General features: G+C 53.6%; 5 protein-coding genes across 5 annotated transcripts; 3 read left to right on the top strand and 2 right to left on the bottom strand.

The window, feature by feature from the left end:
- Window positions 1–9: 9 nt before the first annotated feature.
- QC764_214100 (uncharacterized protein) lies at window positions 10–1,395 on the bottom strand (the record flags this gene model as incomplete). Its single annotated transcript, XM_062945114.1, has 1 exon — window positions 10–1,395. One exon carries the CDS (start codon window positions 1,393–1,395, stop codon window positions 10–12), a length of 1,386 nt encoding a protein of 461 aa, XP_062803966.1.
- Window positions 1,396–2,222: 827 nt separating this feature from the next.
- Window positions 2,223–4,287, bottom strand: QC764_214110 (uncharacterized protein). The gene is made up of 7 exons (XM_062945115.1): window positions 3,617–4,287; window positions 3,286–3,562; window positions 2,967–3,230; window positions 2,783–2,904; window positions 2,646–2,724; window positions 2,551–2,577; window positions 2,223–2,483 (listed from the first exon to the last, which is right to left on the bottom strand). The coding sequence occupies exons 1-7, from the start codon at window positions 3,861–3,863 to the stop codon at window positions 2,378–2,380; spliced, it is 1,122 nt and encodes a 373-aa protein (XP_062803965.1). The 5' UTR covers window positions 3,864–4,287; the 3' UTR covers window positions 2,223–2,377.
- Window positions 4,288–5,107: 820 nt separating this feature from the next.
- Window positions 5,108–8,071, top strand: MBP1 (Transcription factor mbp1). The gene is made up of 3 exons (XM_062945116.1): window positions 5,108–5,531; window positions 5,621–5,816; window positions 5,903–8,071. Exons 1-3 carry the CDS (start codon window positions 5,481–5,483, stop codon window positions 7,789–7,791), a joined length of 2,136 nt encoding a protein of 711 aa, XP_062803964.1. The 5' UTR covers window positions 5,108–5,480; the 3' UTR covers window positions 7,792–8,071.
- A 3,015-nt stretch (window positions 8,072–11,086) lies between these two features.
- QC764_0045580 (uncharacterized protein) lies at window positions 11,087–11,606 on the top strand (the record flags this gene model as incomplete). Its single annotated transcript, XM_062940332.1, has 2 exons — window positions 11,087–11,432; window positions 11,508–11,606. The coding sequence occupies exons 1-2, from the start codon at window positions 11,187–11,189 to the stop codon at window positions 11,604–11,606; spliced, it is 345 nt and encodes a 114-aa protein (XP_062803963.1). The 5' UTR covers window positions 11,087–11,186.
- A 1,461-nt stretch (window positions 11,607–13,067) lies between these two features.
- QC764_214130 (uncharacterized protein) lies at window positions 13,068–17,038 on the top strand (the record flags this gene model as incomplete). The annotated part of the gene is made up of 5 exons (XM_062945117.1): window positions 13,068–13,076; window positions 13,118–13,153; window positions 13,552–15,965; window positions 16,053–16,187; window positions 16,272–17,038. The coding sequence occupies 3 exons, from the start codon at window positions 13,068–13,070 to the stop codon at window positions 15,019–15,021; spliced, it is 1,515 nt and encodes a 504-aa protein (XP_062803962.1). The 3' UTR covers window positions 15,022–15,965; window positions 16,053–16,187; window positions 16,272–17,038.
- Window positions 17,039–17,145: the final 107 nt, after the last annotated feature.

The raw sequence follows: 17,145 nt of genomic DNA, 5'->3' as shown, positions 1-17,145 counted from the left end.
ACGATTGTACTAGTCTTCGTCGCCGCTATCGCTGCTCAGATCCACCGGCCCCTTGCGTTCTTCTTCATTCATCTCCTTCCATGTGCTCCAGCTGAGCATTGCAAAAGCCGCTATGATAAGCAGTCCCCCAAGGATGGCGGGAGCTTCTAGCGGTTGGCCGGTCAAGCACCAATCTACAATGGCAACGATGAAAATGGTGAGGAGTGCGGCAACCGAGCTGAGGACCGGGCTCGTCAATGAGATTAGAACCAAGAAAGAGCCCGAGAAGACCATGTTGGCAAAGACGCTGATAAGTAAGAGGGAGGCGGTTTCGCCTGTCGGCATCTCAAATGTCTCCCATCCAAGCACATGGAGCACCGGTATTGGGATCCACAGGACCAGGACGGTGAAAACTCCGATCAAGCTGCCAAAGGTATTGGCGAACATCATGCTCCTGTTGGCGCTTGTTCCATCTGGCGGGCATGCATATCGTTTGTAGAGGACCTCGTAGAGCCCATACAACACGGAACCGATGCCAATGACGATGTTGCCGGCAAAGCGAGTGGCAGGGCCAGCCTGCCCAGCTTCATCCGAGGAGCTACCGCCGCCATAAGCTACCACCAGCACACCGATGATAGCCACGAATACGGCCACCATCTTGTCGAGCCGAAGCCGTTCCTTCAGCAAGGGAATGGAAAAGGCGTAGGCAAAGAAGGCACTGCAGTTGTAGATGGCTGTCAAATCGCTGGGCGTGGTCATGCTGACGGCAACATACCAACTCGATCCAGCAACGGTTAAGGCTGTCGTCACCACTGCTGTTGTCCGAGCAAGATATGGCCAGGGCGAGCGGTCAGCGCCCATTCCCCTGGGTACTCTGACCTCTTGTCGTTCCACCATCTGGGCTGTTTTTCTCAGAATTTGCTTGTGGTTGTTCCAAAACTGATGCCATGACTGCTCCCGTCTTTGAAGGCGCAGAAACAGCAGCTGCAGTGGCCAGAGAAAGACCCACGATCCATGTGTCAAATACAGCATGGCATATGCCTTGTTCCATCCCAAGTCGTGCTGTATGTACGATGCCAATTCCGTTTGCACCACAAACGATACCAAGCTCGTGACCAGGAAAACGGCAGCGTATGTGTACTTGCGTTTCGCCTCGAGGCGGGCACTTGTAGGGCTACGGGAGCGTAGTTGATTCGTACTGCGACGGCTCAGGGTCGGGCGACTCGTGGTCAAGTCTGGGACGGCGAAATGCGAGTATGTAGGTGTGTGGGCCGAGGATGTTGAGGTTGGCGGAAGGGGGCTTCCGCGACGGTTTCCTCCTCGAAGTGTCCTGCGGCCCCGTTCTTCATCGTCGGAACTGTGATATGAGGAAAGCAGAGGTTGCTCGCCGGGGCGAGGAGTCTTGGTGCTGCGCATGGCCAGGAGCTGTGGTGGGCAGTGAGTGGACTTGGGTAGAACAACTGAACGGGGCTGCTATGTCGCTACCTCTATCGACATGGGAAATCAAGTGTATACGGAGGCTCGACGGCTGGCGGACGCATGTGCCGTTCGCTGCTGCGTTGTCGTCGGGTGTGTGTGACGTACCGGGGGCAGAATTAAGAGACGGACAGTGTGTAACTGGGCAGACAAAGAACGGGGTGGAATGGACAGCCTTGATTGTAAGTGGACAAAACGTGGCTATGTATAAGCGAATGAATGCCAGGAAAGTTACGCAATTAAGTGTGTCTTGGTGGGAGGAGAGGCCTCGACTTTAAAGTTCAAATTCATGTCTTCCAGGTAGGTTGTTGGTAGGTTGTTTGGAAGAGAGATGGCCTGTGTCACCATCCCAACCCCATCGGACCCATGTCGTTGGTGTCGGCTGCGGCTTCCCGATCCACGGGCCGGGATCCACCAATCAGAGCAGGAATTGGCCTGCCATTCTGTGGGGGCCCCACTGGGAAAGTGTGGGATGTTCCCACTTTAGGGGTCCCACGGATTTCTTTCCACCTTCCACCAACCACAATGGTCCTTCTAGATGGCTTCATCAGGTGTGCTCTTATTTGCTCTTGCTCCCGTCTTTTGACAGCCTCCGTCTGGATCTTGTGCCTATCCCCGGGCCTCTGAGAATACCGAAATCATTTTTCCCCCTCACGTGCCTCATCCTTCCTGACCTACTGCTCTGGAACAGCGTCTAACTTTAATGACAAATGACAAGTCACGCGCTCAGACGCAGGCATCACGCCAAGCGCCTTTCAATACTCTCAACGTGGAGCAGGAGAAAACAATCGTGGCATTCATTACGCAATACCTCCTTAAACGGATACGTACAACACCCAAAGTTTAACTACGGATCAGCATGACCAGCCTCTTTCCCGCCTTTAGCGGTCAACCTTCAAAGCCTTTCGTCTTCATCCCCATCCTAGAGCAAGCCAAGTGCCTCCCGTCTGGATTTGGAGTTGGGGTCGAAATAGGGTTTCTCTCCCAGCGACACCACCCGGTTGCCCTGTCTCTTGCCAATATAGTCGCTGTAGTTATGTTGTCAGCTGTCTGGTCTGCCTTGATGCTCGGAAGAGCGAGGAAAGAGGAACTCACTACGTAGCTGTATGGAACACCGATCGGCTATATTCTCCTTGTCAGTCTTCTCTACTCTAGCACAAGTATTTAGACGTCTTGATAAAAGAACTTACTTGTCCCATATGGCAAGATCGTTCTTGTTCCAACGGAAGCGGACTTGAAGGTCGTGGTTCTCAGAAATGAGTTGGTAAACTGTTTTGTCGGTCAGCAACAGCACACGATGATACCTTCATATTTTGAGGGAACCCACAATAAGCCTTGAGAATCTCACTCTCACGCTCCGTGACGCCGTTGATCCAACCGGCATGCACTTGGTGGCCGGCCCCGAAGAGAGACTTCCACCCGGTGACTGGGTTGGTGCGGACAACAGGGCTACATATCAGTCACTGGTCAGCATATTGGCTCAGCTTCTTTCAGCATACGGATAAGCATACTGCTCAGCCTTGAAATCCAGCCCATTATTCTCCGGAGCACCACGGAACTGATCAATCAGCTCAGCACCGAAGGTTTCTTTGACCCTGACAAAGTTGGGCTGATGGTGCGTCGCAGTCAGGCTCTCGGCCAACTCCTGAAGCGCAGGGCTTAGACGGTCATACACCTCATAGCCGGAGGCCCAGAGGGTATCTCCGCCAACATCTTCGGGAGGCTGCACAATCTTGAGGATGGCATAGTCGGAAGGGATATGCTCGAACGTGATGCTAGGGGAGAGTCAGCCATTGGTTTGCCTGGAAGCGCAAGGTGAGAACAACATACTCAGCATGCCAGCCCTCACTCGCCAGTCTCTTTGCAGTATAGCCATAACGATCGGCGTAGTACTTGCGATTCTGCTCCGACGAGATGACAGAAACCTCGTCGTCGAGCTTGCCATTCTCATCGACGGCAATACCGCGCTTGCTGTTGGCAAGGGCGTGCTTGTGGAGCTTGGACGTCTCAGGCTTTCCTGTCAACTCACCAAGTCTTTGACCCAAGAGCTTCTGGTCGTCAATGCTTAGATCTTGGTTGCGGAAGAACACGACGCCTCGTTGGGAAACTTTTCTGGTGTCAGTCGAAGAACCACGGCTGCAGAAACCACCAATGAGCTTACCGAGAATGGCGAGATCACGGATTTTATCGTCATCATGTTGGATCTCACTCAGTTGCAAGTTGGGGAACTCGCGACCGATTATATTCGTGACATCGAAATGCTCATAGGTGTCGAGAGTGCCCGAGTAGGTCAAGGGCCCCGAAAGCCTAGAGGCGCTGCTGTGTCCGGGAGCGATGGATCCTTTGGTCGGAACAGGAACCACCACAGGAGCAGTCTGTACATCGATGTCGGCGACAGGAGGGGCCATGTTGATGTTGGTGTGCTGAATATGGATTTATGTGAAGGGTATGTGTTCCTGATGACTGGTCTCGAACTGATGTCTTGAGCGGGAAACAGCAGGTCGTTGAGAGCTGTTCCTTATATCTTCTACAACGACCAGCGCCAGTGCCGATGGCGCCCCGATGATGCCAGGAGTTTAAGAGATCAGCGGAGATAACCCCTTCTTTTTTCTGGTCTCCCGGATGAGGTGCAATGTTCCACGATTTGCGCAACAAGCTCGAACTCCTGTGCTGGCTTATCATTTGTGGTGACTCGGGAACGAAGACGTAGCGTTGCCTCGAGCTCAAGCTCGCCATTGCATGTCTGATGGTTTTTACAACTCTGCAAGTGGTGACCAATCCCAGGCACCCGTTGAACATTTGGCTGTGTCCGACAGGTCAACGTGAGCGTTTTGAGGCATGTGAGTTCGATATCGGGCGACTTTCATTGGTCGAACTCACTTACACGACAGAAGGGTAAGTTGGTGCTGGTGTATGGCTGCTCACACTGAAGGTGCACCTTGTCATACTCACGCGATATTGCACCATAGAGCCATGGTTTGTGGTCAAATATGTGAGTTTGGAACCACTGCTTGGCCGCGCCGTTATCTATTGAGACTATCAACGTACTTGAACTTGACGGCAGTCGTCATCTGCCTGTCAATGGTATACCATCGACATGAAGCCGACACGGCACCGGCGTTTGGCCTTCCCTTCGTTCACGGCATCATTGGACCTCAGGCTTCAAGTGCAGGAGCGAGGAAAATCGTATGTAGATGGAGAGAATATGATGGTAACGCATTATTACCACGTACTCTCAAAATTCCTGACTGAAGTGATTTTTTGGCAGGTTGTAAGTGTACCTCCTGGGGGAGAACACAGCAAGTTTGTTCTTCAACTCACCAACATATATGCACTGAGTGAAGTAGCGTCATTGGGCTCAAGCAGTTGCCATCAGTTTGCGGTTTGCATGGTAAAATTAGGAGGAGACTACCTAGTGACAGATCTACTCTCATTTCATGATCACCCGACTGCATATATGTCAATCCCCTCTTCGGCTCATGCTCCTGGATACTCTTGGACGTTGGTGATTGACATGGGATACTGAACCCTAACCCCCCACAGGTGGCTACTCAAGAAGGAGCATCTTGGGAGCAGTCACGTGCCGGGCGCACTTTCAGTGAGACGGGAGGTCAGGGGCCAAGCGAAGAGAGTTTAAGGGAATCGCGTAAAACCGCGTCTCGCTTTCCCCCACAGCCTCGGACAAGGTCAAGCAACCGCGTCTTTTCGTGACTTCCGCGTCTGCAACCGCGACAGCAATTAAGCAGCGACCATCGACGACGACGACTGCTTGAGGGGAATAGTTTTGGCGTCGTTCCATTCAATTGTTTTCTTGTCGCCGACCATTTCATCTTGCGCAGCCTAGTCGGCTTCTCTCAGCCTCCAGGTTCCAGTCGATTGCCGCCGTCCTGTTGGAAAAAAACTGGCCCATTGGACAGCCGAGAAACGGACGACTTTCTTAAACTCCCAAAACCCCCCAACGCCAGTCTCACAGCCTTTCTTGAACAAAGCCTTTCTGCTCGCAAAATCTCGAACAACTCTGCAAGATGGCCAAGGGCGCTGCCCCGGCCGGGGTATACAGCGCGACATATAGTGGTGTACGTCGCCCGCTATGGACTCTGTCTAGACACTGCGACAAAGGCTCCTGGCCAAAAAAACGCATGGCTAATCATGAAATTCAATGCAGGTACCCGTCTACGAGTTTCAGTTTGGGACCGATCTCAAGGAACATGTTATGCGCCGGCGTGCCGACAACTGGGTGAATGCGACACACATCCTGAAGGCTGCCGGTTTTGACAAGCCTGCCCGAACGAGAATTCTGGAGCGCGAAGTTCAAAAGGAGGAGCATGAAAAAGTCCAGGGTGGTTACGGAAAATACCAAGGTGCGCCGGCTTCTTGCTGTTTTTTTTTTGTTTGCCCAAAACATCGCGTTCCGTTTGCTGACTTGACTCTTTGCCTTGTGTTGCAGGCACATGGATTCCTCTCGAACAAGGCGAGGCGCTTGCCCAGCGAAACAACATCTACGAACGCTTACGGCCCATCTTTGAGTATGAGCCTGGGAGTGAGAGCCCTCCTCCCGCACCAAGACATGCGAGCAAGCCAAAGGCCCCAAAGGCCAAGCCTGCCGTTCCAAAATGGGGCAGCAAGTCTCAAAACAGGAAGAGTAGTCTGTCGCAGCCCGCTGTGTTCTCACACAGTCACACCCAACAAGGTGTTCCTATCCAAGAAGAATACGAGAGTGTTGCTTCTCAGATACACGAAGACGACACCCCCGACAACATGACTGTTGCCTCGGCCTCGTACATGGCTGAGGACGATCGAGCATACGACATGTCGCACTTCTCCACCGGCCACAGGAAGCGCAAGAGAGAGGAGGAGATGCGGGACATGACGGCGCAACAACATGCCATGTACGGGGATGAGCTGCTTGACTACTTTTTGCTGTCTACAAACCAACAGGCTGCCATTCGTCCTGATCCCCCAACCAACTTTCAGCCGGACTGGCCCATCGACACTGACAGGCATACGTCGCTCCATTGGGCTTCGGCCATGGGCGATACCGATGTCATCAAACAGCTAAAGCGGTTTGATGCCAATCTCATGGCTCAGAATATCAGGGGGGAGACGCCATTAATGTGGGCGGTGAACTTTACGAATTGCTACATGAAGAAAACGTTTCCTACCGTTCTCAACGAGCTATTCAAATCGGTGGATGCAAGAGATCACTCTGGGTGCACTGTCATTCACCATGCGGCGGTTATGAAGCGAGGACGGGTACAAAGCTCAACCTGTGCTCGGTATTATCTGGACATCATCCTGAACAAACTGGTAGAAGTTCGCCAGCCAGAGGAGGTACAGGCGCTGCTCGATGCTCAGGATGAGGAGGGCAATACGGCGTTGCATCTAGCGGCCAGAGTCAACGCCAGGAAATGCATCAGATCGCTTCTCGGCCGTGGAGCAGCAACCGACATCGAAAACAACGAGGGCGTGAGAGCGGAGGATTTGATCAAAGAAATCAACACCACCCGTTCTCTTGCCCGGACCGGGCCACAGCGCTCCTCGAGTCCGTTCGCCCCTGACACAGCCCGGCGCAACGGCTTTCGGGATGCCCTTGGAGAAGACCCAACGAGCAAGTTACAGTTGTCATACCAGAGTGAGGCAGCTAACACGGTGCAATCGCGCATCACGCCGCTCGTGCTCCAGAAACTTCAAGATTTGTCTCAAAGCTACGACAGTGAGTTCAACGAGACGGACGAAGCCGAAAAGGAAGCCAGACACATCCTGGCCAACACCCAAGCTGAGCTCAACAACCTCCGAGCCAGCATCGCCGAGCTCGAGTCCAGGATCGAAGCCGACGACCAAGCCAGCAAGACGGAGGAAGAGGTGGCCGGCACCAAGAAGCAAGTCCTTGCTCTCTTTCGCCGGCAGACGCAGCTCGCCATTGAAAAGGCCACTGAACAGAATCTCGCCTCTGTTACCAATGGCCAGCAGCAAGAGGAAGAAGACGACTCACCGGAAGAGCGGCTCAAGCTCGCGGCGCAACTCCATGCCATGTTGGTCGAGCAGGAAGCCGCCGAGGTGGAGTACGTCGAGGCGAGGGGCATGCTTGGGACGGGCAAGAAGATTGATCAGTACAGGCACTTGCTCTGCAGCTGCTTGCCGCCCGAGGACCAGGACATGTTGGACCAGAACCTGGAGGACATGATCTCCATGATGGAGGATGAGGCGGAGAGCAACAGTGCCGCTTTATTGCCGCCAGGGACGAACCCGGATGCGGTCATGGAGGGGATGGGCATGCTGGGTGGGATGGCGCTGGCGATGGCGGAGGCGGCTGAGCCAATGGAGATTACTGGGTGAAGCTACGAAGTTGGTTGCATGTCGTAGCATAAGCTGTTGTCGTATCATGGCGGATGCGGTTTCTTTTTCTTTTTCTCGGGCCCTTGGCATTCACTCTCTGCTTGAGGTGTCTGGCATTTTCTTTTTCTTTGAGCTGTTTGGGGCGGGGCGTTGTCAGGAAATGGATGGATGGTGTCACTGGGCATGTTCAGAGTTTTCACTGTTCTTATGTTTTTTTTTTTTGCTTATTGTTTCTGCAGTAATCTTGACGGGGGCAAAGTGGCGGAATATATTCCGGCCGTGTCGGAACACTCTGGGCGGTGGTGTTGACGAAATCAGAATCTTGGTTTTATCTTGTATACCATACACAACTTTTGCTTGAGATATTGAACAGCGGGCGTTTGTATCTTGTTGACGTATCTATACATTGAACATATATTGCCATGCTCCCCATATCCGCAATAGGCCAAATTACGCAAGCCGTGGATGAGTCTCTGGCAGCGTATTCTGACGATACCCCCCTCCCTTACCCCGAATGTAATGCTAGATACCAGTACTCGGTAGTTGCCGCCCCTTGACACTCACTGTACCACCCATAATGTTAAAAGCAACCATCATCACCCAATCACGGCATCGTGTCATTGATGCCCATATCAAAAGTTCCCAAACAAATCCCCGGAGGCCGTGGTGGTGTTGGTTTCCACCCCTGAATTTCCATTGGTCACCCCCGTAGGAGGGAACCCTGGATACGGTACCGTCAACTCATTCAGCCTCATCGGCACAGGTACCCACCCCCCTCTCTCTCTTGCGTGTTTGTCGGTAACGACGGATGGCCTATCGATCGGGGCCCCCTTCTCGCATGGGGGATACGCGGGTGACAGCGGGATAGTAAAGGGACAAAAGGAAAAGGCTGGCTGAGGTTGGGGGGAAGGCGGGTGGGATGAGAAGGTTTCTCTCGTATCGTGCGTATCTCGGGTTTTGGAGGGGCAGGGATATCTCCACATTTACCATCCTGTGGTTTATACCCTGGTTGTGTGTTAGTAAGGACCAAGTCACTGGACTTGGGGAGGGTTTGATGTGGGCTTGACATGAAGGGACTGCGTCTTGAGCACTCTGGTTGGCCGGCGGTGTTGCGTACCGGGTTTGTTTGTTTTGGTGACTGGTGGTGAGGGTTGCATCGTGGGCCCTGGCCAGCATCAGGCACTTGCTGGTGTTTGTGAGATGCCGGTCGTGATTGTGAGTTGTCATGTTTGTGGGCGAGTTCGATGATTGGTAATGTGAGTCCCTCGGTGACCATCTGAGTGACCGGCCCCGTGAGCAGAGGCCGTAAGATATGCTGGGGATGAGGGGGCGGCCGGAGAAAGGGGCCATGATGTGAGAGGGGTAGATGCGGATACGGAAACCCGCATTATCTTTCGACTTCTGCCCCATTGGAGTTGTAGATAGCTCTTTCGAGACAATTGTCTGGCCCGTCTCATCGCTCCCAGTCTCGAACAGTGACACCGTGGTACTTGTCTCCCAGCCACTAAACTACCTAGGTCGATCGCCACCGGACCAGTATAGCTCGTCCCCCAATTATTGCACTTTGTGGGACACGCAAGCGTAAATCTTGTAGTTCAGATGACTAGTGAAGACTTGGCAAAGCTCCCAATATACCAAACGTCTGGTCGATAAGCCATGCAAAGCGACTGGGCTCAGCTGTCCTCGCGGATCCACCGGTTCCGGTCCTGGTATGCCCATCAGACGCTGGAGTGTCATCACAAGGACATCCTCGCAGAGAACCGAGTGAAAGTGGGTTGATCAGCATGAGGCTCTGCGGCCTCTTGTGGGATTGGAGCACCCGCAAAGCCAGTAACATGCCAGTTACAGTTCGTGTAGCGTCCGAGTCAGCTTGCTCCATCTATTGCCATGTTAGCTTCATTTTCTAGATATTCTTAGCTACCGTGATGATCTTTATGATGGGAAGCCTGTTGAGCCTCACTTGTCGCCGCGCCACTGAGCCGCGTGTGCATCCGGCAGATGCTTGTTTACATGACTTTCACTATTCCTGCTCAGCCTCAATGGATTACCATTCATGAAGAGATATTTCCCATCGAGATTGAGACGGCAACGTGTACGCCGGGCGAATACCGCCGGATGGAACCATCATGAGCCAGCACTCTATTGCCCGCCAAGATCCGATTGTCAATTTCTCCGTCCGTATACTGGCCATTCAAGGTCAAGTACGCATTTAAGTATCAAATTGACCCCAGAGTAGGTAGTTGTTCTTGGTCTATCATGGATCACGGTAGGAGTTGTGCCCCGCGGCCAGGCGGCTCGCTCCGCTCTGGTGTCCCTGTTGGGCCCGGATTCGTAAACGATCCTGTCAAATGTTTGACCATGACGTGAAGAGTGGTCGGCAATCAATGGATGTGAGGAGGTGTTTGAGCTGGCAGAGACAAAACAAGTCAAAATGTTGGAGTTTGGCAGTGGCAAGTCCAGCGTAGGAACCACGGCACAGGGAGACGCAAGCTGACTTTATTGCGCCGCAGACCAATGGGCGTGCAGAAATGGCTTGCCCCAATGGCGGTCGGCCCTCCAACTCTTGCAAGGCACAAACTCCAGTTCAGATTCGAAGAGAGTCAAGACCGGGAAAACAGCGGTGAATCTCAGTCATTCAGGCAGCCGTGTGCCGTCCAACATTTCCAACAGTGAATGGGCAGTTGATCCCAATGGCTTTGGATTGTCGGTTCTGGCCTGTCCTGCTGCAAGGGCTTTGGGTAAGGTGTTGGATCTGTTGGAAGCGGCGGGGTGCGAGGACATGATTTCGGTGCAGGCGACGCATGAGGAAAATGCTCAAGCTTCTCTCATGGGAACGGAAATGCGGGCGGTCCAGCGGGTGTGATGTGATTAACCAGGGTCTTGGTGGAGTGGGGTATGGAGGGCGCACTGATCCAGGGTTTCTCCCATAGGGCTGAGATTGAAAATGACGGGCTGCAGGCATCATCGGACGGCCAGTCATCGATCAGTGGGGCTCTCTTTTTTTTTTTTTTTTTTTTTTTTTTTGGGAGCACCTCAAGTAGGTTCCCGTCATCCATCGTGGAAGCGCTGTGCTCTGCTGTGTAAGCGCTCTCGTCGTGTATGAAGCTCACCCGGCGAGACGCTTTGCTCAGGATACAACCGACGCCCGGTTAGGTAGCCATGGGCGTGGAGACCTGAGGGTCAAGCTGTTCAGCTGTTGAAGCATCATGGTGGCGGTGAGCACAGCCGTGGACTGACCTGTCTCCAAGGTGAAGATCTACCGGGCTCGAGATGGGAGCGAGATCACCTGTACCTAATAACCTGGACTCAGATGGCCTATGTAACAGAGGCCATCGCAGGTGACATGTCAAGTTGAACAGGAACTCTTTTTTGGGAAGGAGCTTCTCGTAGCTGAGATGAATACACAGGTGCTCTTGCAACAGCGTCACGATGCCGTACCCCTCTGCCCCTCCATGCCCCACTTCCAACGCTCCTCTTTGCTCCTCTTTGCTGCACCACCTCCCGTCGCACCAACAACCTACTGGACGAAGCATCCTCCTACACTACTGTACTATCTCGACTTCACCTACTTGAACCCCAACTGCATGGGTCGAGCACCCAACCCAGCCGCCGACTTCTGTCGTGTCGCACAGTCCAGCCGGGTAATTCCTTCCCTCAAACCGACCCCCGCCGCATCACAGCTTCCTGCCTGACATCAGATCAAGCAACACATACAGCCATCGAAGCATTGCGAACGCGACACGCTGCAGCAGCTCGCATCTTCTGCCGAGATCGACGTTGACGACTTTGTCTCAGGCTTGCATCGAAGAGGTTAAGCTCCATTGGCACAGCACCACCACTGCAAGTCGGCGCAGCATGGCAGGGCCACAGGGCTGCCTCCTAGCACCACCCCTTAGCTGACCCGCCTCAGCGGATCAGCGGGAGAAACACCGCATCCATCGACACCTCTTGTTGCGTATGCGACAGTTCCACAGCATCCTCGCCTCATACTTCGTGTTACAACACATTGCCAGCCGAGCCAGTCCATCCAGCTTGTCTGACAAGCAGCAGACAGAGGGCTGTTGATAAGGTGGCGCCAGTTGTAGGGCTCGACACACCTAGCTGAGGGCACACACGCCTAGCCTGCTTTGGACAAGAGAACAAGGGACATCCGTGGCTCGGACTGCTACCCCGACCGAGTTGCTGTTACGTCGTCCGGCCATATGATCACATCAACCCCACCGCCGATGGCCTTTGGGCTTGGGCAGCATCGGCAAACGACGAACGAAAACAAACAAGGGCCAAAATCCAACCTCGTCACGAACAAGCAGTTGAGGTACCGAGCGTTGAGAGACACACCCGACAGGGCTCCGATTTACCCCGCCGTCCCCTGCAGCCCTCCACATCTCGAATTGTTCCCTTTTTCAGGCGGCCAGAAAGAGAGAGAGACAAGAGGTCGGCTGCTGTCTCTACCCTTGTACTTACATGCAGCCACGCACCGTTGCATGCAGGTTAATCAAGGCGCACCTTCCAGCCCTTTATTTTGTCGTCTGTTGGTCTGACTTCGATACATGTGCTGTACTACACAGTCCCAGTCCCAGTCCACTTGGCACCCAGTACCTTGCAGGAATATTCCGCGCTCCGGGCTTCGGTCAGCTCCCTGTCGCATCGTGCTTTGCTTCTTCTGCTTCCCTTCATCTGGGTGCCGTCATCAAGAGACATGGCGGGCTTGCGGCGATGGACCTTAGGTTCTTCATCCCATGACGGTCTGCACTAGTGCCCTCCTGTTGCTCGCTAGGATTGGCTGTTCTGCATTTGGTAACGGCGCCTTTATGGAGCTGATCCAGCTGAAGCGGTACACAAATGCTGCGTCTAATTACCTTCTAGCGTTCCAAGAGAGTTAGCGTTGGGTGTGTCAGCCTTCATCTGCTTCGGGGCTCTTACTTTTGTTCCAAGTCTCCGCCGCCACATGCCCGAAGCTCCCAGCTTGCCTTGTCCCTGTCGGCGCGATACAACGGCGTGGAGAGCCATGGCGTTCCGTAATCGACCTCGCACACAAAGGGGTGGCCGGCTTGCTCTATAAGACCGCGCCCTCCCGCCGTGCGGTCCAATGACTGCCAGGCCGACCAGTCTTCCCGAGTGTCAGCGGCCCTCGACTCTCCGTGCCCCCCTGCCGTCGCCGAGCCCGGACCTACTTACCTGGTAGTCGTGTCGTCGAGAGAGCACCGGTAGCATCAACGACACAGGAAACGACCACCACAATAGACCCGACTATCCGTTTACTACTTACCGCCCTCATGCCCGCCGTGTTACCCTGGCGGCTTCTGCATAACACTACGCCTCTCAGTCGCGACATTTGAGGCCGCTGTCGGCCCCGCGCTGTGTAAGTCGACATGTCTTTCCCTTTTCGAGCATGCATGCCATTGGTTGCACATTTCCCCCTCCCCAAGCATTGATATCAACAAACCCTGGCGGCCGCCTTACTTCCGTCGGGTAGGTCGCCTCATCATCATATTGCACGCCCGGCTTTATCTCGTTCAATATTTACACTTGCTGGGTTTAAAGCGGATGTAAGCTTCTGGGGGTCTCCAAGAACCCCTCGGTGTAGCTCGCTCTGCTCCATCCTTCAAACGGGACTTGGCTCTCCCCCAGACCAGCACCCTGGACAACACAAAACCCAATTTCCGGTGCCACGACCCTTTGCCATGCCTGCCTGATCCCCCTAGCTATAGCGCCGGCCCCTACGGCCACCCACCAAGACCGAACACTTACACTGACTAGGCGCCCCAAAGTAAATCATCGGCGCTGAGCTTCGCCGCAGGCATGCCAACACTCAGGCATCCCGACGTCAACGTTGCTCTTGGGGTCGCAAGTCCCCAGAAACAGGGACCCTCAAGAGCACACATATATCTCGCGCTTGCCGTCATTACTCTTCTTCTTGTTGCCCGGCTCGTCAAGCCAAGACGTCTCAAACCATCAGGCCCATTGCCTGCACCTGGAGACAGCCAGCGTGCTGAGAAAGTCGACAAGCATCCCCCCCGCTTCTCACCAATAGCAACTTCACCAACATCCCAAAAGGGCAACCGACCTGTCTCTGTTTTGTCTCCCTGGAGCCAATTCAAGGGCGGGCAAGGAGTTGTTCCGTTCACTAGGCTCGGGATTCATCAGCAACATCCTTCCTGTGCTGCAGTGCTTACACGTCACGGTTGCCAGAGAGCCGTGTTCGGATTTTTGGGGCAGACGCCAGCTATGGATGACAACGAGAATGACCCGCTGAAGGATCGCTTGCGCTCAGGGTCAGCATCACGTGGCGTCAGCACCAATGTTCCCGATAACGCCGATTTTAGATACCAACACGACCCCTCCCCGGCCGGCAGGTACACTGAGCAACATGTAGGAGATAGCAGACCGAGCTACTCCTCCCACTTCTTCCCTTCTAACTTTCCAGAGGGATATGGTAGTGGTGGCTCCGAGGGCATGGAGATAGGACCAATGTCAGGCTACAGCAGCTATGGCGACCGTGATTGGAGTGCCGCATCTGATCAGCAAGCGGGCTCCTCGAGTGCTGTGTATGGACAGGATCCCAACTTCGGTGCTGAGAGCTTTACTGGGTCCCCTGGCTTTTCTGGCTTCGATCTCAGCACTCCCCGACGCTTTTCGCGCCCACCTCCACCACCACCACTAACACCTCCAACACGTAGCGACAACAGGTTTCCCTTCGAAGACCGTCATATCGGCTATGCAGCATCGATTCCGCCAGAGCTGGACGCCAGCTTCATACACCAGCCCAATCCAGCTTATAGCGGCATGTCAACATCAGACGACGTCTTGAACTCCAGCCCCCAGACCGCAGACCCAATACCGCGCAGAAGATCCTACACGAGGACTGTCCCCATCGGAATCCCTGTTCCTGGAACCACGCCCGCCTACTCTGCTGAGGCAATGGCATCAGGTACTGCCTTCCCCCCCTCGAGTTATCCGCCAACATCGCCTCTTCTGCCTCCTCCTCCACCCGGGCCCGATGCTCCCTCCGAGTACGTATTTGTGGGTGGGCCGGGAGGTCCAGGTGTTGTCTTGTCAGATCAGGAGATCGATCTCCACGGCGAGATCATATCAGTCATGGATCACTCGGGTCATGGGTGGAAAAGGCATACACGCGTCTACGGTGGAGGCGTTTGTCTCGCCTGCCTCGCCGCCGAAGACCAAGGTGGCTTTTATGGCGACACGGTGCCTCTCTCGGATCGGCGATGACGAAATCAAGATCGATGTCATAAACATATGCAGAGGTTAGATCGAGTTGCGGAGCTGCTGAGATGGGTTGCAGTTTGTGCTTTGCGTTTGGTCCCAACGCAGTTCCAGGGTCCAGCTGCACCCCCCATAGGTTGGCAAAAGTTTCCATGTGGGGGTGGTGACGAACTGGGGCTCCCACCATTTCGGTGTTCAGGAGGCTAGGGGAAGAAAAGTATGGTTCGCATTCGAAGCCCGCGCATCACGTCTATACGGAGAGCCGTAAGGCTGAATAGGCCGGACGAGCTTCATTCATTGTGCAAGGACTAGTCGTCGGCATTGGATCCATCGCAGGGAAGATAATGCACAGGCATTAGGGATGGGTTAGAAAGCTAAGGTTACGCCAGTTATGACATTTCCTCACATGTAAATTCTTTATTTCAACATTCTTCCGTTGTTTCTATTAATGTCTGTTTAATACTTTTGGAAGTATGTACTCTTCAGATGTCAAAGTCGGCGTTTTGAGGCACTTCTCGATTCCCATTTGCTGTTCACTCTCACCGGTCGTCGTCAAGAACAGGGAGTGGTTACACGGCTCGTTGTGGGTCTATGTTTATCATTGACTTGCCTGTTTGGGAATGACAGCAAGTTGATGGCGCTTTTCTACAATTTAGGTTGCATGCTGGTCATTTAGCATATTCTCCTTGGAATTTTCCTGCATAAAACTCACGACGGTGCCTGCCTTTGGAACACTGACAGATAAAGAAGCGGTGTGATAAACCGGCAGTTTTTAATACCAAGCGCCGATGTATCCTGAGGTGAGCTACCTACCTCTCATAGGGCTGGCTGCTGATTAAAACCAGGTACGACGGTATTGTACCTATGGTTGAGCGCAAAGCCGTAATGTGGTTGTGTCACCATGGCACGATTGTTGGGCAAGACGACTTATCAAGATTTTCCATACTGTGGTATGCCGTGCAACACCAGGGGTGCTCAAGTGTCGTTTACCAGATGTTGTACTTTTCTAATTCTTCGCTGAGACCATCCATCCCTAGGTATCTCGGCAGAAGTCAATCAGCGATCCGCCACCCGACCACGCAAAAAATTTTGTTCTTTAGCTCCGTCATCATGGAAATGTTAAGACATGGGAGCATCACACGGAAAGGCGGAAGGATTCGGTCATTCTCGATGTAACCCTCCATCTGACTTTGTGTTTCTTCGTCCCGCTCCTCGGCTGTCATTCAATCTCTCGTAGGGCTGACTCTCGGCTTTAGGCTAGCACTGTGACGACCACACGAATCCCGAGGGAGAAGGACTTGGGCGACATTGCAGGGAAAAGGGCGCCATGCAGAGAGTGATCATTTACCTTGGGAATCCTGCGGCAGGCCGGGGAAAACACTCAATCTCACGTCATCTGATCGGGGACCTTGAACTGAATTGCCAACCTGGCTTTATTATGCAAGTTGCAAAAGATGCAGGTTTGCTGCTGGGGAGCAAGGTCGACCGCAACGTTAGGGCATGCTCTCAAAAACCCGGTGATTTTCGGCGTCTATTATGTGTTTTATCACGCATGAGATGTCTCGGGCTTCTCTGGTAGGTAAGCTGTTTATTTCCTGGTCGTTTAGACCTGTGCCGCCGCCGACCGAAAGTCCCAACCAACAGTGGCCCGCCGGAAACCCACCAACCATCTTTTGTGGATGACAGGCGGCCGGGACACAAACGAAACCAGCTGACAAACATGATATGGGAAGGAAGGAAACACAAGATACGGTACTTGATCGGACGGGATGGGGGCTGGTTAGATCGGATTGTCGCTTGGGTTTAGGTCTGCGGCATCGAGTTGTGCCCGGTTGGTGCCGCAGCCACTCATGTCGTGATTATGGTTTGAGTGTTTGGAGATGGGATTATGGGGGCCAAAATGGTCCTATAATACCCCAAGTCATGTACATGCCGACATTCTCTTAATCAAGCACCGAGGTGATCACCGATATGACAACTGCACACCCCAGTAAATTCACCGGAGGATCTGATAAGACTAGGGAAGTCCTCTGCGCCACTCTACTCAACTCATGTCATGCCACGACATTGCCTCTCAGCTTCACAAACTTCAAGACCCAACAGATGGCTTCTTGGTCAAAATCCCGTATA

This window comes from Podospora pseudoanserina, chromosome 2 (assembly GCF_035222485.1).
Source record: "Podospora pseudoanserina strain CBS 124.78 chromosome 2, whole genome shotgun sequence".
NCBI lineage: Eukaryota > Fungi > Ascomycota > Sordariomycetes > Sordariales > Podosporaceae > Podospora > Podospora pseudoanserina.
Note: the sequence above shows the minus strand (reverse complement) of the source record. Positions and strands in the feature narration are given on the sequence as shown.